This window comes from Silurus meridionalis, chromosome 14 (assembly GCF_014805685.1).
Source record: "Silurus meridionalis isolate SWU-2019-XX chromosome 14, ASM1480568v1, whole genome shotgun sequence".
Taxonomy (NCBI): Eukaryota; Metazoa; Chordata; class Actinopteri; order Siluriformes; family Siluridae; genus Silurus; species Silurus meridionalis.
This window is the reverse complement of record NC_060897.1, coordinates 10,229,842-10,256,226: the sequence shown is the minus strand read 5'-3', so window position 1 is coordinate 10,256,226 and position 26,385 is coordinate 10,229,842. Positions and strand designations below refer to the sequence as shown.

Sequence of the window (26,385 nt, the reverse complement as noted above, 5' to 3'; positions counted from 1 at the left end):
AATAAAACCCAAAATAGTTCCTTAAATAAAATTAAGATCAACTTAAAAAAAAAAAAAAAAGTGCTGGTAATACATCGTTCTGAAACACAGCTTACAGAATTACAAAAGTAATTATCCTCTACAGACCTGGAAACGCCAACGTCATGAATCAAGACCAGGAAAAACCGAGAGACCTTCTTTTTCATAATTCCACAAACGGAGCAATAACATTCAAACACTTTATATACTCATCAAGTCAATTCTTAGCTTATTTAAGAGTTCAAAACCATGCACACACCAAATGAAGAGAAATTCCTCACTAAACCACGACTGGCTGATTTCATTGATTATAAATTTGGTAATCATACGTAAGGAAAATGCAGGCTGAAACGCTCAGTGTTTGTCCATAAGCTTTTGTGTAGTGTTCACTTGAGGGCATTTAATAAAAATATATGGATATCTATAGGAAGTTCCTAAATACCTTTCATTAATGTGTTATTAATGATTTCTTTTTCTCATGAAAGCATTTCATTAGCACTATATTACAATTCATTTGACTTTAGCTGGAGGCAATGTGAACGAAAAACTCAGACAGTGACATGACAAAATAGAAAAAAAAAAAACAATAAAAGGAAAAAAAAAAATGAGCTGCTCAGCGGATTTTCACCACCTTGAGAAATTTTGGTTAATTTGCATAAAATAAAGGAAATGATAAAATGGTCCACCTTTCAAAGTTCGCTTTTTTTTCCCATATTTAATACATCTGCACATGCATGATCCTCAACAAATACTTTAGAAAATTACTTTTTTCCTTCTTGCACTATTGCATTAAACAAACAAACAAGAAAGATAAATCTAAATTCTACAATCTGTGATAAACAATAAACCTTTTCTAAGCCCGCTGAAGCAAAAACTCTTCTGGGGAGGATGATGCTCCTTACCTTCCTGTAGGGAGGGAGGAAGGGATGGAGGGATGGATGGATGGATGGATTAAAGGATGGATGGAAGGAGGGATGGATGGACGGAAAGACATTCCCAAAACTGAACTAATAAAAAAATTCCTGAAAGAAACGCATCCATGACAAGCATTTACCCACACGGACATGCTACAGATCTCTTTGTCCTTTCTGAAAATTTGGAATGGTTCAACTTCATTTCAATAATCATCATCCCTCCATTTCTCCCATTAAACAACAAGGTTGACAAGCGGTTCATCTTAGGTACAATAAATTGTAGGCCGTCATTAAAAAAATGTATAGTCAAAACATTGTGCAAAAATATCTTTTGTCATGAGTGCTGCTCTTATTTCAAAGCTAGTTCAACAAATACGCATTACACGATCAGCACAGAAGATTTAGTGTTTCGATCTAAAAGCCGAGAGAAAGATTGCACAACTGCGTAGGAGCTTATTGGCCGATCAGTGATCTCTGAAAACTTCAGCTCAGTCGTTCAGTGAAAACGTCAACAAAACGTGACATGAAATCCAAAAAAGCCAAATGATCAGGAAGCGCTTTAACGATTTAGAGCATGTCAAGCACAAAAAGGTTCCTTTCACTCCACAGACTCAAAAACAGTTTATGGAGATCACTGTGAGGTGTGAAAGACAGGAAAGTTTCATCTGCTGAAGTGGAAAAAGGGGAACGAAAACGGGAGGGATGTCGAAGCCAGTGATTCACTTTGCAGTCTCTCTTCAAAGAAATAATGTTGCCTGAGAAGCTTATCGCAGCCTTCAAGGCAAGTGCCTTTGTGAATTCTTTTTAACACTTACAAAATGTGTCTTTTTAAGCCCAAATACTGCATACAGTCAGTCTTTAGTCTCTCTCTCCGTCTTCACTGCTTCCTGAACGAGACATTACAAGGAAAATTAGCTGATGTACAGGGTGGAACTATTATATAAATCCAGGGCATCATTATTCAAGCTTTCAGCAACATTCTCTGTTTACATAAACAAACAATACAACTTACAAGATTTACACGTTAATAGCTAACAACTGTTCATTAGCATTTACAGAAGTGGATCAGATTTATAGCCATGAATTTTTGCACCTCAAACCAACGTTTTATAAATGGCACGTTTCTCGTGCAGTGTATGATTTACGCATACATTCAGCCTTATCCATTATGCCAGTGTGAATTACTAACCTCCTTGTTCGATGTCCGAGTCTGTGAGGTGGGTGAGAGAGAAGCTGGCGATGTTTGCCGGGGAGATGGAGAATCGGGAGAATGTGGTGGAGCTGTTCCAGCTCTGCTCCGACGAGCGGCTTGCAGGAGGTGGGGAGAAGTATGCTGTGGTGGCCTTGCTCGCAGACTGATCGCTTCCCGACTTAGGAAGGAAGGAGGGGTTTGCAGTGAAGTCATCGTCCCACTCAAACGCACCACCTGTGTGGCAAAGTTTTTGGGGTTTTTTTTTTTCAGCTTTTGGTTATTTGTTTAAAGAAAATGTTTCGCAGAACATCAGGAGGAAGTTGGTCTTTATTTATCTTCACATTACCTTCTTCATCTGTGGAGCTTTCCGAGTTGGTGAATCGGTTTAGGTAACTAGAGGAGGCTACCGGGCTGCTAAACTCAGACACCTGGCTGTTGGAGCCTGAGATGTGCTCTCCAAGCTCCTTTGTAGGGGTTTCCTGTTTGGATAAGAAAGTTAATTAGTGCACAAATATTCTGTGCTTGGATTTAATTTATACGCTATGTAATATCTTCCAATGGGATGCATTATAATGACCCCATCCTAACTCGAAAAGTCAAGACATTGCCCAGCCTACCCAGGAGTCTTACAGAATGGTATCAGTATGGGGTACCTTAGTGTAATTTGTGAATATTTAAATAAAAGACAGAACATATTTTACCAAAACAAAGCAACCTACAGTACCATAATGTATATACTATTTATAACATGTATGGGGCAGCGGGTGAGTGGACGAGCGCCAGTAGAGGGCGGAGCCTTTTAGTGTCTGGTGACGTCAACAAAAAAAAAAGTAAAAAAGAAGAAGAGACAAAAGCTAAAATTTGGCTTTGCAACACCAAAAAAAAAAAAATCACATTCTAACACCAAGGCAACTGAACTCTCGCTGACGAGAGAAAGGCATCTCACAAGGCGTGGAAAGGTGGACAACATGGCAGGGTCCCAACGTATCGTACCGCGTATGCTGCTACGCTTGCCTGCTGCACGGAACTTAAAATATTTTAAGATATTTTATAGAAATCTGTCGTATCTCTATCGTCATCGCAAGATCGAAAATTCGAAAGTCGAACCATCGTAACTTCGGGACTACCTGTATTCTATAATGTATATTTATGTAATATATAATAATTATATTCTATATACCCTGCAAAACATTATTGTAGCTTGATATCTTTTTATTTTAATAAAAAAATGTTGTCATTTATATATATATATATATATATATATATATATATATATATATATATATATATATATATATATATATAAATAAAAACAAACACACTATACTATTAAACTGCAGAGTAGCATTACCTGGTCAAAGAGGTAAACAGTGACATCATCAAAGAAGGACACTACTCTTCTGTTTTCTGTCATACTGTTCGATGCTGTTGTGGATTTGTCCGTCTGGAGGGATTTCAGTTTCAACAAGCTTTTGAGGTTGCAGGCATCACTGTTGTCTGAAACTATAACAGGCACTGGATGCACAGTATCATCCTCGCTGTCAGAGCCAGAACTATGCAGTCTGTACGCACGCATGTCATCATCCGAGTCATCACTGTTCTCGTCCTCCTCGTCAGCCTCCATGCCGTCTTCTGAACCTCCACTCACCGCAGCTCCATCCAGTTTGCCAAGGTATCTTCCTTCCATATCAGGCTCCTTTTTCTTTGGGATTTCCCCAGCATACGTCCTCACTAGTTTGGCATGGACTACTACATTTTCAGCTGAAGGTATTACTGAGGTAGAGGATGTGTCTTCATGAGCTTCAGGGGTAGAAGTGATATGAGGTGGATCTCTTAAGAGATCAGAGAAAGATTCCAACCTCGCCTCATTCTGAGTTAAAGCAGAAGCAGTCTTTTCTTTATCCCAGTCTTCTTCTGGACTCAGAACTAACTGTGGTTGGACTGTCTTTCTGGACTCATAAGCATCAACTGTAGGATCAACACATTTTTGCAGATCATCAGACGCTACAGGTTCTGGTAGAAAAGAATTCCCATCTGGTGACACACTCATATCATGAGAAGAATTCTCAACCCATGGAGAAGCATCAGCAGGGGTTCCACTACTGATGTCATCACTTTTCTTATCTAGTTCTTCATTGTCAGAGAAGTAAGCAGAGTCTCTGTAGCTTCCACCAATGGGTGCATCACCAATTTCTTGTGGCAGACCATCTCCATTTTCCTGAACATCAGGTACACTGTCCACTTCAGACACTATTATTTTTGGAGGAGTCAGTGTTGCAGCAGCAGGCTCCTCTTTACCACTCTTTACAATTTCCTCTGAGACATTGTCTGTGCTTGGTTGAGAATTCCACTCGGGTGATTCAATGTTCTCAGTTTCATATCCACTGTCAGCAGGTCTGTATGAAGGCTGAAGCTTATGAGTGAAAGGATCCAATGTTTTTCCCTGCCCCACCTCTCTATGCATATCCAGAGAATCTAATGAATCAGGGGTTTCTGCTGAATTCTCAACAGCTGGTAAAGTGAATGAAATGCTGTCCTCCAGAAGGCTGTCCTGGCTGATCTGGTCCAAACAAGAGTCCAAGATCAACGGCGAGGATATTTCCTGAGAAACATGGTTGTCCACAAACCCTTCCTGAGCTTCTTCCAATGGCGTGTCTTCGATTTTGCTCAAGATATCCCCATCTGAAAGCATGTCACTGAAAGAATCGCTACTTGTTAAGCCTTCAGTTACACCACTATCTACTCCTTCTGGAGATTTATCAACAGGTGAAGATGGCTGACTCTTCTGCTCAGAAAACTCGCCAACAATTTCTATGTCCTGCCTCTTTTTCTCAGAGGCAGTGAGGCATTCTTCAAGGCCAGAGGTATTGGCATCTGTGCACAAATTATCTGTGGCAGCACCTTCATCATTAAACTGATGACTATTGGCTGAATTTGGAACAGCGATCTCTGCGCTCTCAGAGGTAGACTCAGAAGTAGAATAAATCCAGCCATCTAATTTAGCATTTTCCTCATTTGAAGAGCCAGTAAGGTCTGGCAGCTGGTTGCTACAGGTTTCTTCTGTTGAGAATATATCTGAAGGCACCAGTGTTTCACTTTCTTTTAAAGGTGATAGGAAATCTCTTAAAATCGGATTTACCAAGTCCAAGAATTCCTCCCTAAGCTGTGCAGAGGTTACTGCAGATTCTGAAGGGTCATCAGTACCATTCAAATTATTTGCGCCGTCTACATCACCAAAGAGGTTTAGCGATACATCCGTTTCCTGCCGGTCTCGGGACTCTGGATAACCAGAGCGCTCTTTAATTAGGCTGTTTTCTTTTAGGAAAACAAAGTTGTCCACCAGGTTCTCTGTGTTTAAAAGCCTTATTACAGCCGCATTACCACTATCAAAACCTCCTGAATTAACAGCTTCTTGTTCGAGATCTAAAAACGAAGTGCTCAGACTTTCATTCTCCGCTGCGCCCTTGGTGTCACCATGAAAAGATCGAATCTCCGGGAGTTCCATGAAACCACTTCTGAACGAATGAGATTCTTCAAATTTGGACTCTTTCTCACTGAAAATGTCTGCTTGGTAAGGACTCTCATGTTCACTTGAGGACCATATATGACTGTCCTGAAGAAACGAGTCTTTAGAATCTATGCTCTGATGGAAGAAGTCTGCATCAGTGCTAGACTCATCTAACTTAATGTCCTGTAGGACGAGATACTGGTCTTTGTTTGATGCTGTGGCTCCCTCGGCATTCTGAACGTCTATGCCTATAAGGTCACTTTCATCTTGCTCCTCTAATTGAATGTAGTACTCCTTGCCAGAGTTGCCCTCTCGTGCATCGAACACTGGCAAAGTCCCTGGGACTCTTTCAGCCTCTGCTTCACCTCCAGTCTCGGGGAAGTGAGCCTGGATGTCTTGCCGCGGCACTGGAAAGAACATGCTGTGGTAATTGAGAGTGGTTTCCATGGACGAGCGATTGTGGCTGTCATAGTGGTCATGTCTTGCAGCTTCCCACACATATTCAAAACTGAGACCATGACTCGTCTCAGTCACAGTCAGCACCTCGTCTGGTTCTCGCCCGTCATCAAACTGCTCTAAGATAGGGAAGGATGAATGGCTGCTAGTAGTTTGCCGGGCGGTAGGATTAGGCTTCAGAGAGCTCCAACGTTGTTCGAAGTCGTCTTCAATTTCCTTCTGCCCCTGCATCCGGAGGTAGGTGAGTAGCCGGTGAACCTCCTCAGCTGTGGCCCTTTTGTCTGCAGGCAACCAGCAAAACTGCAGAACCTCATACCTGCAAAGAAAAATACAGAATAAGCCTCAATATAAAAATAAATAAATAAATAAAGCACACAAACAATTGCAGCAATCTTACCATCTTTCTGAGTATGGCAGATCAAGATGAGGCTTGAGGAGTTTAATTTGTTGATCTCGGATGACATGGTAAAGAACCTCTTTATCTGACAGATGTGTATAGGGATGTGTTCCCCTCTGAAACAGCTCCCATAAGGTCACACCCAAAGCCCTAAAAACAGGAAGTTCTGAAATGTTACTACTCTGGACTTCAGTGCTGACAATTACGGATAAATAGAAATAAAAAGATTGAAATGTTAAAATATAGATAAACAACATGTAATTTTTGACCACCTATAATAACATTTAATATTGTGGAAAATAGGTTACTTCCTGTTTTCACTAAGGTTATTACCGTTTTAAACAGTCATGCCCTCACCAGTCATTTTTTTGTCTTTCAAAGTCAATAAGTTACAAAAAAAACAAAAAACAAAAGTGTAAGGTGATGTAATGAAGCCGCAAAGCCATCCATCCTAAAAACAAGAGTTTTACCTATGGCTGCTAAGGTGGTATTGGAGACTCGTTGGAAATTTCAATAATCTACATTAATGTTAAATAGATCCTTTAACAGAAAATATCAGAATATCAATAATCACAAAACTATTAAAATGCTTTTACACAGAGAGATTGGCAAACAAATCAAAACAAAAAGTTGTTACTATAGAAACAATGACAAACTACAGCAAATATGTCCATGTACAGTAGACTTGAACTATTCAGAAGTGTTGGTATCCAGCAGTGCGGTACGTACCAAACATTGCCAGGTTTAGTTTGTTCTGATGTTATCACACCACCGTGCAATTCACCAACAAGCTCCGGTGCAAGCCATCGCAAAGCAACACACTGGTCCTCCTCTGTGGTGATGTAATCCTCCTAACAATCAAAGCAAAATGACACCATATACCAAACATGATACCAAACATGCGTTTGAAAAAACAAATGTGTTTAAGTGTCATTTTGGAAAATCAAGAAATCTTTATATTCATTTATTATATATTAAAAATATTGTTTTAAATGTGGCTACATGTAATCAAATATTAAATTTATATTGTCCTGCACTCACATTTGAAGAGAAAAAAAAACAGAAACTTACTTTAAATCTTGAGGGGCCAATGCCATAGTCTCCAATTTTGACAGTCATGTCTGTTGTAAGATAACAGTTCCTCAGGGCCAAATCACTGTGAATAAAAGAAGAAAGCAAACATTGTCATGCAAAACAGAGGCTTGCAGATGCCTTTTTCAGCAAAATATAAAATGCCAGCTCATAAACTGTATACCAGCCATTCAAAGCACGCAAGGGGCGTAAAAACACTATGCAGAGGTGGAAACTGCTGTCGTTACAACATCTCTTCACTAAGCTGATTATTTAGCATGTACCAGTTTATTGTTACTATGAATATTAGTTGCACACTGGTATGTGAAAATCTCAGGCCGATATCTTTTGCCTAAATCATTCATCCTGGACAATTGCGTTTCCCGGCAACAGCAAATGGGACTGGGCAGGGCAGCACTAACGGTCACACAAGACTAATTTGATAACATGCCGGGTATTAAAGCTCATGCTTTAAAATTATACTAGGATAAAGCCAAAATATGGAGCACCAGTCAGCAACTGCATAAATGCACCGACATGGCAGTTATGATGTAAAGTCAGCAGTGTACATGCAATATAATACATCTCATGGAAACGATTATATATTAAATCAGTAATGTTGATTTAGTCAGCAAAGTTAGTATTGACATTTGTGATCTTCAGCACTCATTTTGAGATTTTTTTAATGACCTTGTGTTATCTAACCCAAACAACCAACAAAGCCATATACTAGAAATAGACAACTTAGACTCTTGTTGTTTTTGCCCCCTGCCCCCCGGGACAAAATCACTGATGCTGGAGCTTTTCCAACTCACTCACACAGCACCAGGATATTGTTCCCAAGAAGGAACAACTACATCCAGAAAGGTAGCGAGACATATGGTGGCTCATTCAGTATGAGCTCTTATGATTAGTGGGGCTCTGATTACAGCCTGCCTCTGCCACCTTCTCTAAATGCAAGTTCCAAGAGTGCAAGGAGGTTCTTTTACCCCTGATGCAAGAACATCGCTGACACAAGTAGTCTTTGCTTGTACTGTGTGGGGCTGCTGTCAGGACCACTGTAACGGGTGCAAGATAAATGCACAGATATTTTAGACACTGTACACTGCCCTTGGCAAATGGCATCCGACACAGGTGTTTCGAACAGTCACTAAATGTAACAGAGCATTGCTTTTGGCCGTACAAGGAAAATTTAAGCATCAGTGCATGACAACTACTGTTCAGTCTGCATACAGCCTGTAAGCAAGTATACAGACAACTGTTAAAGCAATAGGCAGTTCGTGAAGGTAAGTTTCTTTACCCCTAAATAGTTCCTAAGCATTAATGCATTCCCAAACAATTTGTTTTCAAATGTTCAAATGCTCCTGAGAGCTGACCAGCTTTTTAAATTAAACTGGCGGTGCCTGCTGCTCTCTTATCGTCTTTCTTTTCCCACTGCTCTAAGGTAAGCATGTGATCTTTTATATTGCCTTGGTTCCCTGTTACATGGCATCCATTTCACAACACTAAAGCTGTATTTAAAGCAGCAGCACCAAGCAAAGTCTTGCAGTAAATCGGCGTTGTAACCCAAAAGGAAAGAGCCCCCTTTTTTCACTACTATACAGTGTGTAATTGTAAGATTTAAATAATCTCCGTAATAAGTCGTAACGGTCACAACTGTGGCCCCTCACATATACACCCGCAAAATATGAAGGAGATCCGTTTACATTCGAATCGCAGAATCATCATGTCTCTGTGCCGAACGACAGAAGACACCCAGCAATCCCTAGGAGCTGGGTAATTGGACTCCTTTGCATGTATTCTGAGCACGCAAAAGACAGCGGTCCGAGCTGGACACCATAGACAGCCCCAGCCTCACATCCACCGGACACCATGCCGGGTAAAAGTGTAAAATGGAACGATGCCTTTTTTTAACCTTTTTTTTGTTTTTTAGATATTCAAAGCAGAAATGCAAGTGGAAAGTATCAAGTTTTCAAGCAAGATACCACAGAAATGAGTAGATATTACTGTTGCTTGTGTATGCAGTTTCATTGTAACCTCTAATTGCATTCACAGGGCTTAGATTTTCTTTATTTGAACTTGCAATAAAAATGAAATATTAAAGTGAAGTTTCAAAAAAGTGATTTTTAAATGTGTGCATGGACTAGAAATAAAAAAAAAAAAAACCTGTGCAGAAAGTTGTGCTTGTGCAGGTGAGTAAGTCCAGCAGCAATCTCACAGGCCATCTTCTGCAGTTGCAGCAGCTCTCCGTTCCTGTATAGCCATTCGTGCTGAGTAACATAGCTTCTCAGGTCACCCTGCACAGCAAAACGCAAATCAGACAGAATACACATATATCTGATTTCACTGCTCCGGTGCTACAAAAACATCTGGTGTATGTAAAATTCAATCCATATTGTATATATTTTGATAATGCACCAATTATTCTTTATGCAAGTCAGCATGTGCTATACTTAAGGTTGGCCACTGAGGGGCAGCAATCTCTCTCTGTCCAGCTACTTTTACTGCTGCACAGGGACTGGACCAAATAAGGGAAAGCCAGTTTAATGGAGTATGCTATATGCTGTGTCACAGCAATTTAAAAATAAAATGAGCAGTGGTCAGACTGGCTTTCATGCTCTGGGGCTACTCTTCTGGGTCGGGTTTCTGGACCTACAGGCTAAAGACCAGTTTAGGAGACGAGAGCAGCCCCAACTCAGACATCCTTCTGGTGACACCAGGAAGATAAGCAATGGGTAATGCATCTGATTACCTTAAATTAAATCATAAAACCTCTGACAATTCTCAAATTTCATATGCAGTTTATTCCCCTTTAAACATGTAATACATGAAATAAAAATTACGTTTTGAAATATGTTCCATTATGGATATGGATGATCCTCTGCTGAGCATAATAAAAAAAAAAAAGTTAAATAGAGCTTTTAGTTAGAAATGTCTTACCATGTGTACACTGAGAGCCAAAACAAAAATACATAATCTCAGCAAATTACCACAAAACAGTAATATTTTGCACCAAAATCTAAAAGACCTGGTGATGGAGTCTCATTTTAAAGGTCAAAGTGTCACCCACAGATTGAAGAGACATCGACATTGCTTTCACTGCTACACCCATATACACCGTATGGGAAACTTCAGGCAAAAGTGCTATGCCTGTAAAATTGCAAGGGGTGATGGCTAGATTTGTTTACAAGCAGTCGGGCTAGGCTGCTTTCCAGGACCTCTTGACAGCTTGCCATCATAAGCTTCATAAATGCAATATGTTGGTATACCACTCGAGTTGAGTACGCCCTTTTAAATTATATGCCCAATACAAGAGAATCCAAGTGATAAAGACCGGGTTAATGTATTTCCAGAGCCACTGATGTTTGACTGTGAGGGAAACGGCTAACACTGGCCAGCAGTTTGTGTAAATGTGAATGCATAATGCATGCAATAAATGCTTCACTGAGTGAAATCTTGTTTTACTATCAACAACTGTTCGCACATCCTTGTAAACAACAAACAGACAAACATGTTAACACTGTTTGGCTGTGGTTTGATCTTCAGCACATTAAGTATACCAAACGTCCATGAACTGCCTCGTCTAAGCAACGCCAGAGTTAAATTATTGTATTAATGGGAATGCTACACTGGGGTGGAAAAGCTACTCCGCACGGCACATAATCTGCAGCCAGAAAAAACAAGGGGGTAATAAAAATACCATACATTTTAAAAGTCAAGTAACCCAGAGTAATTTCAATCCTATCATTTCTAACTCACTGGTCTGTAAGCTTTCATTACATAATAAATGTATTCCCTGTATGGGATATGAATCAAATTTGTAGTAAATATATTAAATAGTTAATGCTAACTAAAAAAATTTAATTATCCAGAGTAGGAAATTCCTCAGAACATACACAGACATACAAACTGGCATACACACATACAAACACACACAGAGGCCCCTGAAGGCAGCCTTTACAGAAGAGACTGTCACTCAGTTGGACAGCAACTGGCTGCTCCGGTTGCACCTCACAGCTATATTTCTGTCTAAAAATGCAATGAGTCAGGGTTACCAATGGTTACCAGTGAGACAAACAGCAAACAATCCACAAAGAGCCCTGAACACAAATATGCCATGGAAAACTAAATATTGAGAATATTGGATAGATAAAATGAAAAGGAAGGTTTTAGGAAACTTATTTTAGGAAATTAAACATTGTGTAAAGTGCAGTATACCGAGTATTAGAGCAAGTCAGATTTTCATCTATTATTATAAACTATATTTAAATTATCCTTTTTTATAACATTTGGAACAAACCATTCAGAGATAAAATTGCTACAAAAACTATTTTAAACTAAAAAAAAAAAATTCACTGCATCCTGGTTTGCAGGAAGAATGCTACATGCACCACCACTGGGCTTTACGCTCGCTCTGGGCGCCTGAGAGCAAAACAGATCAGAATCAGAGCTACACGGGCAGCTAAGGGACAAGCAACTCTACTGAGAATCCAGGCTACATTATGCAACTCTAGGCCTCAGTGAGCTCATCCTGGCCCTCAGGGAAAGAGAACATGGCTAGATGCCATCCACCTGCTTTGGCCCGTGAAGACTTCGGCCCACAGCTGCAGTATCTCACCGCTGGGCAGGTGCTCCCTGTGTACCCTGCTAACTGGGCTTTGCAGCTTGCAGTTCTAATGAGGTCCTCTTTGGCTGCATTTAACCCCTGAGGCACACGCCATCCAATCCAAGGGAATACCATGACAAAGACAGTGCTTTCATCGAAGCCTTACAATGAACTAGCGAGGTCTGTTTAGAATCATGCTTAAATCACATGGCATGGTTGTCAAGTAAACAAGTCCTATTGCATACATATACAGTTTCCATGATAACTGCTAATGCATTTGCTTAATATAAAACAAAATAAGTCTGAGCACATCACAGGTCAATTCTGGGCATGGTTCAATTCACTCATGTTCTACCTCTGGAAATGTAACCTTTTGTACCAATACAACAGATAAAGTCATGTATGGCAGTCCACATCCTTACCAGCTGCATTTTTGCCAGTTAAATGCATCCTGTTTAGAGGTTCCTGCTTCAAACACTTCTTAAACCTCATTTGAGTCTCAGTCTGCTCCTTTGTCTCTGTCTGTTTTTCCATTCATGAGGCTGCTTTAATAGTTACTTAACTGTACTTAGTTTAGGAGTGTGCACAACATGCAGCCAGGCAGGCTACTGTAACTTTTTTTTTTAATTGTTTTCTGAATTTTTTTTGCTTGTTTTTCACCTAATTGTTTTATATGATTTGATATATGCGAACCATAGTACAAAATTGTCCAGTTCTGAAAGATAGTCATGAGTACCTGTGTACCAAAAAAATCTATAGCAATGTTTCCTTAAATATCTGGCAAAAATAATTTCAGGCTCAGACACGGTTATGAGATACCAAAGTAAAATGCAAAGAGTTTATTCAATTCCAGACCCGGAAGCTAAAAAGAATGGTCGGATATAGGCTCAAAAGCCATTTTGATTTGGTTGGATTTATTCCAGGAGGCCATTACTTTACAAGGAAGCACTGTAATCATGCCTGAGATGTGACACATGCACACGCTGCAGACTGTGTTTCACAGCAACTTGTAAGCGAGGCAATAAAATGCACCAGCACAGCAAGAAGGAAGAGCGAAAGTGGCTGTAAGTGAAGCCTGTTGCTTTATTGGACTATGAGGGAATCAGAGAGCTGCTTCACGGCAGCTATGCATCTCAGATCCCTGTCGAGCTCAAGGAGCACGTCCATAAATAGGTCAAGAAAAACAGAAAATAAATCAAACAGAAAGGAGGCAGCCATTCACAGGAATCCTCCTCATATGCAGTCCTCCACTCAAAAATTGGGTGCAAAGTACAAAACAGTAAATAATGAAAATGTAATTACATAACCAATGTGTTAATGACAAAGATTTTATAATGTCTAATAATCATTACATTGATTTAAAGATCAGATAAAGTCTATGCTTTTCTTCATGACCATATGGATGGAAAAAGAATTAGACAGACATGTTTAACTTACCAGTTCACAATACTCAAAGACAAGCAGAAACGGAATCGCTTCAACACACTGACCAAGGCAATGCAGAATATTTGGGTGCCGAAGAACCCTGTAATTGCACACAGGGAATTGAAACAGCACTGAATAAAATGGCTTGCCATAAGGTCTTCCCTATAATGATTTAAACTGATATATAAAGCATGACAAAAGCAATGCAATGACACTACAGGAAGACAGATGGTGCCACTTACACATACAGACAATTAATCAGCAGTACTAAAAAATAAAAATTGAAAATAAAAATCAAACGCCCTCTCTCTGAATAATATTATACTTCTTAATCTTTTATAATGTGAAACGTATGCATTCCCCAAATTAAAAATGTCCGAAGCTCTAACCTGTATGGATCGCCCTGTTGAAGAAAGTCATTTTGCTCTTTGGAAGTGGCGTTGGCCTTCAGCTCTTTGACCACCACTCTGGTTACACTTGGGTCTGAATAGATCTCACTGAGCAAAACCTGTCAATGACACACCAGGTTAGCAGTAAACATTTGAAAACATAACATTGTCCATTCTTTAAGAAAATCTAATTAATTGAGTCACTCTGATAAACTGTAATAGTAATTCCCATTAGAATTTTATGCTTGTGTTCTGATGGACACAATGTCACCCTCTCGCACGAAATACGCTCCAGTCCCTAAAAGTCACGGCACACTGAGTTTGAAAGTAAATAAAAACACAGTATCAGTGCTATGACTGGAAGTGATGCCAGCATTGATACTGGCAGTCTGGATTTGAGATTGGCCTTTAGAGAAGAGAAATATACATTTGACTGGAACAAGAAACAATGTTTCCAAGTATTCATAGTAAACTAAGGGAAGCCAGCTATTAACAGCTGCACAAAGAAGGGTGTGTCCTTGCATTCTTCTTGAGATTTCATCACTGAAACTGCTCTTCTCTGGGAGAGGTCTAAAACAGTTGACTCTAGATGCAAGTACACTTCAGGCACACACACTCCCCACTGTGCGGACTGTAAATAGAAGAACTTGCACCTTGCCAAACCAGCCGCTCCCAATCTCCTGAATGTAACTAAGAGTGTGGCGTGCCACATGTGGGCCTGCTGAGACTTCTGAAAAACAAACACAAAAAGAAAGTTGTATTATTCACCCACACAACTATTTATCAGAAAATACATTATACAACACAGAACAGGATTGGCAGATTTATATATGTAATGTGCTTTTCAACACATAAAAGACCTTGATATCGATAAAATTAATACCTACTAACATTATTTTTTAATATGACAACTGCTATTGCAAACTCAGAGCAGACAAATTAATAGCCCAGGCAGAAGGACAAAAAGATTTGTTAATGTTTTTAATGCACTGTTAAATATAAACTGTTTAAAACTTTTATATAATAGTTATATATAAGTTTATCAACAAGAAAGCAGAGGCTATAGTTATGGCACAGATTGTGAGACAGCATCACACAAAAGTCATTAAGAAATTGACATTTACATTTGTAAATTCTTACAATCAGTGCCATAACTATAGCTTGTACTGCAACTGACTGAATGCAGAATGGATTTACAAATGACAAATGAACTGACTCAGAAACATACTGGAAGGTGGAATGCCATATAATGCAAATGTGCTACATGGCCATATATATGTTGCTTCCCTTTTGTATTATGCACTCAATAGATCTCCAAATGTTATTAGACTATGCTGACTACAACCTTTTAAATAAGTCCAAACATGAGACCGGGCAACATACTGGAACTTGTACTCAGTGAGTAGGTTAGCTAATGAGATTATAATTTGTTAATCACTGCCTTAGAGTATCTTTGCTTGATGAGAAAACTGAATATATGAGGTGACAGCTAATCATCTATTATATATACAGTAAAATCCTAAACTAAATACAACATTACTGATGATGTACAAATGATGTCAAGTACTGAAAAACATGCAATACTCTTCAGTATTAGAATTCTGAGTTTTACCTGTCTCATCATTGATAAGCCTTTAAGGTTAATAATACAACACTGATTGCTATTCAGATTGTAAAGAGCACATAGAAGCATGTAAGACTTATGACTGACAGCACTGTGCAGGTCAAAATCGAGTATGAGCCTGAACACTACAGCAGTTTTGTTTCTGTCTTTAGTCACAATCCCTACATCCTCTCGATATAGGCTCAGTCAATTTCATATCAGCTTTGAGAAATATGTATTATTTCCTGCTTAAAAAAAAAAAAAAAAAAAACGAGTGACGAGTAAAACTAATATTAGATCTGTCCGCAGACAGAAAGATCAGAGTCAGTGTTCTAACCTGCTATCCGAGGAAGCTGGAGGTGTGGCGGTCCAGGCATGGGCACCTGCGGCACAGCCAGTGTGTACACCTCAGCTGGAGACTGCATGGACGGGGTGTCTTCCGCTGGAGGGGTGAAGTCGATCTCATCCTCAAAGTTGTCTTCAAACTCCTAAACAAAACATTATGTAGCAGAGATTACGTTTTTTATTATTTGTACTCATGATGATAAAATTTGAGCCAAGAATAATAATACTGCAAGGCTGTGGCTATGACTACAGCTGTATCCAAAGTAGCATTTCTTATTTCTTACTGGTGTTGGGAAATCACGCAGGGCTTAAATCATTTACTAGCAACAGAAACAAATGTGGTTTTGGACACAGTAAACATGAGGAGCTGCTTACTTTAAAGTTGATCTCTCGTTCTTTGCAGCAAGTCACGCAGTTGAGCAGTACCACCACAGTGGCCACCAGGACAGACACAGACACAACCAGCAAAAGATTTAAAGGGAAATGGATTTCATCTGTTGAATCCCCTGTTGAAATAAAACAAAACAGAACAGCTTGAAGAGAAGCAGTGAAGTTGTTTTTTTTAAGATCCGACAATAGCAGTTGGCTCATAAAAGGAGCTTTCCACCACATTCCTGGAGATATTTTAACTGCTGCACAAACATGATTTAATGCATGAGTTTAGCACCTATAAGGGATAAACTTACAGGAAGTAATCTTATAAATTCAAACTTCATAACTACTATCTCTGTGAAGCTGCTTTGGGACAATGTCCATTGTTAAAAGTGCTATACAAATAAAACTTAAGTGAATCAAACATTGGCAAAATGTAGCTCTAAAATAAAAACAATTATAAAAAAGCTTGTGACTCCTCAAAATAATAATAAAATGTACAATAATGCACAATCAAACACTTAAGCACTAGTCACACCCACAGGTCACATGTGAACGTGTTGTAATATACAGTCGACAGACTTTTTTTTTTTTATTGACACAACATAAAACCGGTTATAGACATGGTAATCGAACCACAGGAGAAAATCCACAATGCAGACCTATGTAAACTATAATCAAAATGTGGGAAATGCAAAGGACAGGCAGGTGGTTAAACCTGTCTATCACTCAAACGTCTCCGGCTAATAAGTCAGGCAATCCTCTTTTTTGATTAGGCACTCACAAACGCACACTATATACACAAAACTATTGGAACACTTGACTTTTCCAGCCATATGTGGTTCTTCTTTAAACTGTTCCCACAAAGTTGGAGACACACAATTGTATAGGCTGTGTTTGAATATGACAGCATTGCATTTTCCCTTCACTTAAACGAGGAAACCTGTTATAGCATGACAATACCCCTGTAAACAAAGTTAGCTCTATTAATATATGCTTCACATGGGTTGTAAAGGAAGATCTTGAGTGGCCTGCTAATGAACTCTGGTCACAACCCTACTAAACACTTTTGGGATAAATTGGAATGCTGACTACACCCCAGGCCTCCTCTCTCTACATCTGTACTTGACTTTACTGAAGCCCCTGTGGCTGAATGAGCAAAGACCTTCACAAGCACACCCCAAAATCTTTCCAGAATAGTGAAGGTTAATATAACAGCAAATGGAAATTAAATGTTAAATGGGATATTTAAAAAGCACACACATGCAAAGTGTGTTACTGGGGAATAAGTATACCTGAGAAGTGGAAGAATAAAAATTAGTGAAACTGGCAATGCAAAGTTTACTAAAACATCACAAAAGATTAAATAACGTTCCGAAGACTACACACGTCAAGTGAAACCAAACCCAGAGGATAAATGAAGCTGCTCTAAAAATTTCATGAGTAGAAATGAATCATTTAGAGACTGTGTGGCCCTAAATTCAAGTGAACAGGATAATCATGGAGATCAAAAAGAAATAACATGGACTGAATGTGCAACAGGATGTGACCACTATAGCATAAAAATAAATTCTACTTTACAATAAAATATTAAACTTTTCTATACATTTACAATTTATATTTTAGCAAATAAGTGATCAACAAAGACCACTTTCAAACTACCAGAACCATTCCTTAGTAGTGAGCCATTAAATGTCCAATTCTAATGCAAACCACTACATCTCTCACATAAAATCATCACACAACAATGTGAAATGTTGTTCGCAGATCATAAAAGGTCACATGCTAGTGAATGATTAACTAATTATGATAGTCTTTAATCACAAAAAAATGTTTTCGTAGCCTACACGATTCAGAAATACTTCAGACTAGAGTTTTAGTTTTAAAAAAATGTGCACTGAAAATTTAACAGGATTTCCTGCCAGTCTCTAGTCACCAAAAAGGTCAGGTTGCCAGACACAGCTTCAGCTCTTTCTTTTACTCGATTGTAAATCAGTTACAGTCTTGTGAAAGTCATAAAACATATTAAAGTGCAGTGTGTCACCGTGCAGAGAGTCGTTTCAGAAATAAATGAAAGAAGCAAGTAAACATTTTCAAACTGGCACCATGAAAAGTATAATTCCTTTGTTAGCTTCCCATCCAATCAACAGTACACATCAACATCAACTCAATCTCTCTCTCTCTCTCTCTCTCTCTCTCTCTCTCCCCTCGAGTTCCCTTCAAAAAGCAGAAGTGACGGCTGGTGAAGAATCTAAATGAAAAAAGTGCTACCTAAATTAAAACTAGTTTAGCTAGTTTACTGCATTAACATAGACTATTGGAAGTAAATGAATATAGTATCAAGCGTTTGTGTCCTTGACATAAATTAGCAAGTCATTTCAGCTGCAAGATGTTGTTTTATGTTCTCACATCACATCAGCCTGGAAAGCACCATTATTTATTGTTTGTGTTTAATTGAATGTTGTGAGGTACTTGTACAGTCATTGCAGTGATGTTAGACAACAGCTTTGCCTGCTTTCGTCAGTGTTTCTACCCACCTGAGTGAGAGATTTACCCATCATTCGTGATATTGTGATAAATTGTGTCATGACACATCTTTCTGCAACATTGTGATTCAATTGTTTTTTTATTTTAACTAAATTTAAATATAAACTTACTTCAAGTGCTGATATGATATTCATTTTTACTATAATTCTATTTAAAAATTAATTAAGAGATGTGCATAATTATAATCATTATATGAACATATTTGATCTAAAAAAAAACGCCATTCCAAATGTATTCCCTCTTTTGCTATCATAATAACCTCCAATCTTTGGAAAGACTTTTCACTAGAGTTTGGAGTGTGGCTGTGCTCAATCAGCCACAAAGGCATTAGTGAGGTCAGATGAGGAGGCCTGGGGTGCTTTCGGTGGTGCGCTTCTAACTTTGTGGCAGCAGTGAACTTTATAGTTACAGCCTCAATGTGCAAAACACAAGTGTGAAGCAGACGGAGTTTAAACAGCTTTAATCTATATGCCATATTAAAGCTTTTGTTTTACTAATGTCATGGAGTAGGTTTTTTTTATTCTTATTTTCTTGTCATAAAGCTTTAAAAGCCCAACAAGAACTACTTTATAGCTATAATGAAGACTATAAACACTGCATACATTTTATTTGAGGTATAAATAATGTTTGTAACAAATCTGTATTAGACTTTTGTTTTTTTATGTTGAACCTTTGCCTCAAACTATTAGGTTCCTGGTCAGGTGCATCCTACATGCTCTAGTGATGTGTGCCATTTCCCACAATCAGTCTGCTTATAAACTGTACCGACGCTGCATTTTATTAACAAATTATCAGGGCATATCAGCAAAACCCACACTGTGCTTCACTCGTGTGTAGGCATCGAGAGTCACCATCAGTGGTTCCATACCTTATTATAAGACAAAACTGTTTCCTGAAAAAGCAACAAAAAAAACCCCAATATATCCAAAATGTGCTTTACTGTTATATAGACAATTAATGATTCACCAAGAAGCTGAAAATCTGCTACAGTGAGCCTTTACTGTAGCTGCGTAAGCAATTCTGCTCAAGGCCACAGTCTGAAATCACATGCAATGACTAGCTGTCTAGGCTGTATTTAATAAACGGCTGCAGGTTAGAGCAGTGCACCTGTGAAGTCCGAAATGAACGTCGCAGACCCCTGTATATTCTCTTACTCCCGTGCTGCTTCAGACATGATCTGCTAAACAGCAATGACTCCATCTTGGACACAACTATTACTCAGTGAATGCGTCATAGCACCATAATGTGATGAGCAGTGTTGACTGTTGCGCTCGTTCAATTACCATCATCAGCCATGTCATTATGCAGATAACCTGTTATCCTGAAAATAAATTGCGTGTCCTTAATGACTGACATGTACTTTCCATCAGTGCATTACTTTTTCCTCATTCTGTTCATAGTGACATAAATCCCATATACGAATGATCCAATTAAACAATAATCGATGATAGACTCTTGTGATGCAGCCTTGAATGAAGCATGACGATCATGACTAAACCAAAGCTGATATTTTCCCTAAATATCAGCACATAAACACACCTTGTTTATGTTGCTAAGAAACCAGAACGTCCTCTGTCCTGAAAACTTTCCAGTTTATGGAAAATGTACTGAATGTTACAAAGCGCTGAGACCTGAGACTCTTCCAAACATGCTCAATAAATGCTGCATTACAGAAAACGGCGCGTATAAACATAATCTTTGTTAAAGGTAATCCTTAGATTAGATCGCTGATGTGCAGCTCACAGTGAACACTACAGAAACCCTACCAATCAAATAAGCACATTAATATAAACCTGGGGATTTGATTTATAGCCAAACCACATATGAATGAACACCTTCTGATCAATCCCATTTCACAAATTAACAGAGCTGTCACAACGGAAGGAGGTAAAGTGTTGGAGTTTATTAGTCACATAACTAAAAGATCATCTCCCCCAACCCCATGTAGTAAATCATTCACAGGTGATAAGGCTGGAATGGAATGCAGGATCTGGTCTGTACCTGTGGGTCCCAAGTATGAGGTTATAGCTTAACCAAACACTTTGAAACCCCTAATGATGAACAGTAGAAAGTGTGGAAAGCAAAACAACAAATGCAGGGAAATCAAGCAGGCAGAAATGTGTTAGAAATCCAATCAATAAAATGTAACAAAGTTCACATAGCTGGTAATGTAATGTGGATGAAAAGAAAATCGGATACAAATTGGATGTCAATTTAGACTTATAATAGGTACAGAAAAGGTTATGATTCTTAGGTTAGAAGATCATCTTAACCCCTGTATACAAACAAGGGTCAGTGACTAGCAAATTAGCCCACTTCAATCGGTGAATGTTGCTAGCTGGATCAGGTACAGCTACGCGTTTCACACTGCTGAAAGCCTAAAGAGCTTATCGTCCATCCATCCAGCAGTAATTGTTATGTCCGGTGGTTATTTGGCGGCATTTGTTAGGCAAAAAAAGCGGAGGCTGTTGCTTACCTGACTGTAGACGCGGAAGAGGCGCGCAGTCACACCGCTGCCCGAACTCCAGGAGCGCCACTCCGAGGAATAACATCCACACACGGAGCCTGTTCATGGCCCCGGCTCGACTAGACACCTCGAAGCTACTAGGACACGCGGTTGTCAAAGTAAAGAATCGTAGAAAAGAATCATTTGTGTATAAAACTACCTGCTACTGCGGCCGGTGGTGGTGTTAGAGGTGGTGGTTGTGAAACCAAAACATGTAGCATACCTAGCTAAAGCGTTAGCAGCGTGACCATGAACGGAGCGGCTAAGCGGTGCTAACCGGTACACAGCGCTTTCTCACTTGCTGTCGTCCGTCATTTTTTAAACACCACACTCGGTTTATTATGTCACCCGAATCACCATGTTTTCTACACTGCGTTTTCACCGAAATGTAAAACGGTTAATATCCGAACGCTGCGGTTCACTGCCACGGTCCAGCATCACCTCCGCTTTCCAGCGCCATGTTCGCCCCGGCTACGTCACATGTAACCGTGCGTCCCAGCCAATCAGAGCACGGCACAGAAAACACGCACGTCTTCAAACAGGTTTGTTGCGAAGCTCAGAGCAGCAGTGGGAGTGCAAAAGTTTGTGCACATATACTCAGCGCTTGTGCTGGAGGTGGAGAAACAACTGTCCTGCTTTCCTTCTTTGCTAATTTCTCAGCTCCAGTACACTTCAATGGAGATGGACAGTAACATCTTAATGGTTAAGGCCTTGCGATTGGGACCAGAAGGCCATGAGTTCCAATCTCAGCACCACCAAAATAAGATGTCACTGCATGGCCCTCTGGCAAAGCCCTTAACCCTCAGATGCTCATGTCACTCTAGTTTAGGGTGTCTGCTAAATGTAAATGTATAAATCTATTACTGACTTTAAGCAGCTGATGTGATATTGTAATCTATTTTTAGGATTTGTTTTTATAATAAAAAAATTAATGAAAATTTTTTACAAGTGTTTTGCTGGTCATTAGTGAGCAAAACTTTGTGACGACTTGACTATCATTGTCAATTTCCTTTTTTTGGGGGAAAAACCCATTGCAGGTTTATTCCCCCATTGCTGCCACTCTGGGAGCCTGGAAAAAAAGGCTTTTCATTGAAGTTTGAAGTGTGTTCTCATTCAGCCACAAAGGCATTAGTGAGGTCAAGTGCTCATGTCAGCTGAGAAGATTTGCAGTGCTGTCGCTGGTGCAGCTCAATCCAAATTGATGTGCTTCTAACTTTGTGGCAACAGTGAATCTTATAGTTACAGCATCAATGAGCAATACACAATTGTGAACCACACAGAGTATAAACAGCTTTAATATATATATATATATATATATATATATATATATATATATATATATATATATATATATATACCATATTAAACAAGTTTTACAAGTCAATTTTGGGAGTAGGGAAATCACGAAATGACGGCCGGCTGGAAACCTGAAACCATGTGGATCCTGAATATAAGCTGAATGAAGTATCTACCAGTTATATACATGATTGTACATGGAATATGCATGTAGACAACAATCCATACAAAAGCATGGTAGGCAATGAGGCAAAATAAAGAAAATAAGGAAAAATATTCTGCCTTCTGAGTCAGAAAACCATGACTTGATTTTGCTGTTATTGGAAAATGATTAACGATAGGGTAACATTATTCACAATTTGTATTTATTAAACAACTTTACATCACACTTTTATAGATTTACAAGTGCATGAAGACATGAAATAAGTTATCACCTGCTTTATAACAGTCATAAATTGCAATGCCTTCACCAGACTTTACCAGCCCTCAATCCCAAATACTTTCCTTTCAGAAATTATGCACTTATAGCTTTACCTCTGACTCCTATATAAAACTGGAAATTCCTTTTTTTTTATTCTAATGATTATTTATTTATTTATTAATGAATCACTTCATGCTTTTTAAAATAGTTACGTATCATGTTGTGGAACGTCCATGAGACAAGTCAGTTCCTGTTTAACCTATCATTGTAATCACAGCTGGCACTTCTCTCAGAGCTGTGAAATTTAATCAACACCTTGTGATCCATCAGAATCAAGCATTCATCAGCATTCATTATTGTTGCAGTACATATTTATAGCAAATATTTTTGCAATTACAATATTACAACAAAGAGGGTCCAGAAGTCATTCAGAGGACTAGTATCCTATTTGGGGGCAGTTTAAAAGGCATAGATATTATTAGAGAATATTTAAACGACCTTCAAAAGAGTTACAAAAATTAGAAGTTATAGAAATAAAAAAACTCTACTCTCATTTACACACATGTACACACTCTGTCCTAATGAATTTTATTCCCCTTCTCTCCAGCGCATACCTCCACCTCTCCAGGCTCTTCTCAACCTGCTCCCTACTTTCACTAAAAATCACAATATCATCTGCAAACATCATAGTCCTTGGAGTCTCCTGTCTGACCTCGTCCGTCAACCTGTCCATCACCACTGCAAACAGGTAAGGGCTCAAAGCCGATCCTTGATGCAGTCCAACCTCCAGTTTATACCAGTCTGTAGTTCCTACAGCACACTTCACTGATGTCACACTGCCCTCATACATGTCCTGCACCACCCTCACATACTTCTCTGACACACCTGACTTCCTCATACAATACCACAACTCATCTCTTGGCATCTCTAAATCCACAAACACATTGCAGCTGGAGAAAGGTACATTGTGTGTTTGTGGATTTAGAGATGCCAAGAGATGAGTTGTGGATGAGATGAGATGAGACGAGACGAGACGAGACGAGACGAGACGAGACGAGACGAGACGAGACGAGATGAGATGTAGTGCTTTTCCTCTGCATAAAACCATACTGTTGCTGAAAATGGTCACCTCTTCTCTCAGCTTGGCTTCCACTACTCATTCCCATAACTTCATGATGTGACTGATCAAATTTATTCCCCTGTAGTTACTGCAGGTCTGTACATCTCCCTTATTTTTAAAGATCAGTACCAGCACACTCCTTCTTCATTCCTCAGACATCCTCTCACCTTCCAAAATCTTCTTAAACAAGCTGGTTAAAAACTCCACTGCCATCTCTCCTAAACATCTCCATGCTTCTACAGGTATGTCATCTGGTCCAACCGACTTTTCACTCTTCATCCTATTAATTGCTGCTCTCACTTCCTCCTTACTAATCCTATCTACATCCTGCTTTACCAACTCCACATCATCCAACCTTCTCTCTCTCTGATTTTTCTCATTCATCAGCTGCTCAAAATACTCCCTCCACCTTCTCAACACACTCACCTCACTAGTCAACACATTTCCATTTCCATCCTTTACTGCTCTAACTTGCAGCACATCCTTCCCAGCTCGGTCCCTCTGCCTGGTCAATCGGTGTAAATCCTTTTCTTCTTCCTTAATGTCCAACTTCACATACAGCTCCTCATATGCCTTTTGCTTTGCTTTCGGCACATCTCTCTTTACCTGCTGCCACATCTCCTTGTACTTCTGCCTACTTTTCTCATCACTCTTTTGATCCCAGTATTGTTTTGTAAACATTTTTCTCCTTATGCTCTCCTGCACTTCCTCATTTCACCACCACGTCTCTTTGTCTTCCTTTCTATTTCCAGAGAAAGTACCTTTCTCCAGCTGCCTCCCTTATTACTTCTGCAGTAGTTGCCCAATCATCCAGCACCTCTTCACCACCACCGAGCCCCTGTCTGATCTCTTCCCTGAATCTCACACTACAGTCTTCCTCCTTCAGTTTCCACCATCTTATCCTTCTTTCAGGCCTCACTATTCTTCTCTTTTTCATCGCCTGCAAAACCATCCTACAGACCACCATCCGATTCTGTCTAGCTACTCTGTCCCCTGCCATCACTTTACAGTCTCCAATCTTCTTCAGGTTGTATCTCCTATATAAGACATTGTCCACCTCTGCAAAGTTCCTCAACTCTTATACATCACCCAATGCTTCTCCTTCCTCTTGAAATAAGTGTTCACCACTGCCATTTCCATCCTTTTAGCAAAATCTACCACCATCTGCCCTTCCACATTCCTCTCCCTAAGACCATACATACCCATCACCTCCTCATCACCTCTGTTCCCTTCACCTGCATGCCCATTAAAGTCTGCCCCAATCCCCAATCTTTCATTCCTAGGTACACCTTCTACCACTTCATCTAACTCACTCGAGAACCTTTCCTTCTCCTCCATCTCACAACCCACCTGTGGAGCAAAAGCTCTGATGACATTTATCATCACCCGTTCTACTTCAAGCTATACGTTCATCACCCTATCAGAAACTCTCTTCACCTCCACTACACTCTTACTAAACTCTTCCTTCAGAATCAACCCTACACCATTTCTCTTTCCATCCACACCATGGTAGAACAGTTTAAACCCCATCCAATGTTCCTGGCCTTACTCCCTTTTCACTTGGTCTCCTGAAAACACATCATGTCTACTTTTCTCCTTTCCATCATATCAGCTAACTCTCTCCCTTTCCCAGTCATAGTACCAACATTTAAAGTACCAACCCCAACCTCCACTTTTCTACACTTCTCCTTTACCTGCTGTCTCTGTAGATGTTTTCCTCCTCTCCTTCTCCTCGTTCAGGAGGCCTACCTTTTCTTTTGTCATAATGGAATGGTTAGAAATTATGGGGAAAAAAATGAAAGAATACTAAATGGTTTTACAAATGACTTCTGAATAAATTAGATAAAAACGTCTATCTACGTACATGGTTTTGTGACTGTAGCATTCTAATAAATGTTATTTCTAAGAATAAAATCAATTTCTAATAAACATGCAATAAATTATATATAATGTAATTGTATGGTTATTATTATAAAAGTTATTTAATTCTTTATTAAACAAATGCAATTGAAAGGAGAGTTTACATTATGAAGCCTGGCAACCATTCTACAGTTTACATGTTTGCACAAACAGTATTTTTTAATCTTTTTTCCAGACTGTGCAATGTGTAGTTATCATTAAGAATATGTTTTTATTGTTTTACATAATGGTAAGACATCTGGCCAATAACAACTGTACTTGTTAAAATCATGAGCTAAT

At 39.2% G+C, this 26,385-nt stretch overlaps 1 protein-coding gene across 1 annotated transcript; it reads right to left on the bottom strand.

Annotated features, from left to right (window-relative positions):
* Positions 1–713: 713 nt before the first annotated feature.
* On the bottom strand, positions 714–21,861 carry lmtk2 (lemur tyrosine kinase 2). Its single transcript, XM_046865818.1, has 14 exons — positions 21,320–21,861; positions 16,300–16,430; positions 15,917–16,067; positions 14,630–14,706; positions 13,977–14,095; positions 13,600–13,687; positions 9,723–9,853; positions 7,557–7,641; positions 7,215–7,336; positions 6,486–6,635; positions 3,476–6,404; positions 2,471–2,603; positions 2,122–2,358; positions 714–1,819 (listed from the first exon to the last, which is right to left on the bottom strand). The coding sequence occupies exons 1-14, from the start codon at positions 21,414–21,416 to the stop codon at positions 1,791–1,793; spliced, it is 4,479 nt and encodes a 1,492-aa protein (XP_046721774.1). The 5' UTR covers positions 21,417–21,861; the 3' UTR covers positions 714–1,790.
* Between the last annotated feature and the right edge of the window lie 4,524 nt (positions 21,862–26,385).

Bases quoted from the DNA above. Each gene is read 5' to 3' on its own strand.
- lmtk2 (XM_046865818.1), bottom strand. From the start codon at position 21,416: ATGAACAGGCTCCGTGTGTGGATGTTATTCCTCGGAGTGGCGCTCCTG. The intron at 2,359-2,470 runs GTAATGTGAAGA...TTTGCCACACAG, and splicing joins AAGCTCCACAGATGAAGAAG to GTGGTGCGTTTGAGTGGGAC. The intron at 1,820-2,121 runs GTTAGTAATTCA...TGTCTCGTTCAG, and splicing joins CTCGGACATCGAACAAGGAG to GAAGCAGTGAAGACGGAGAG.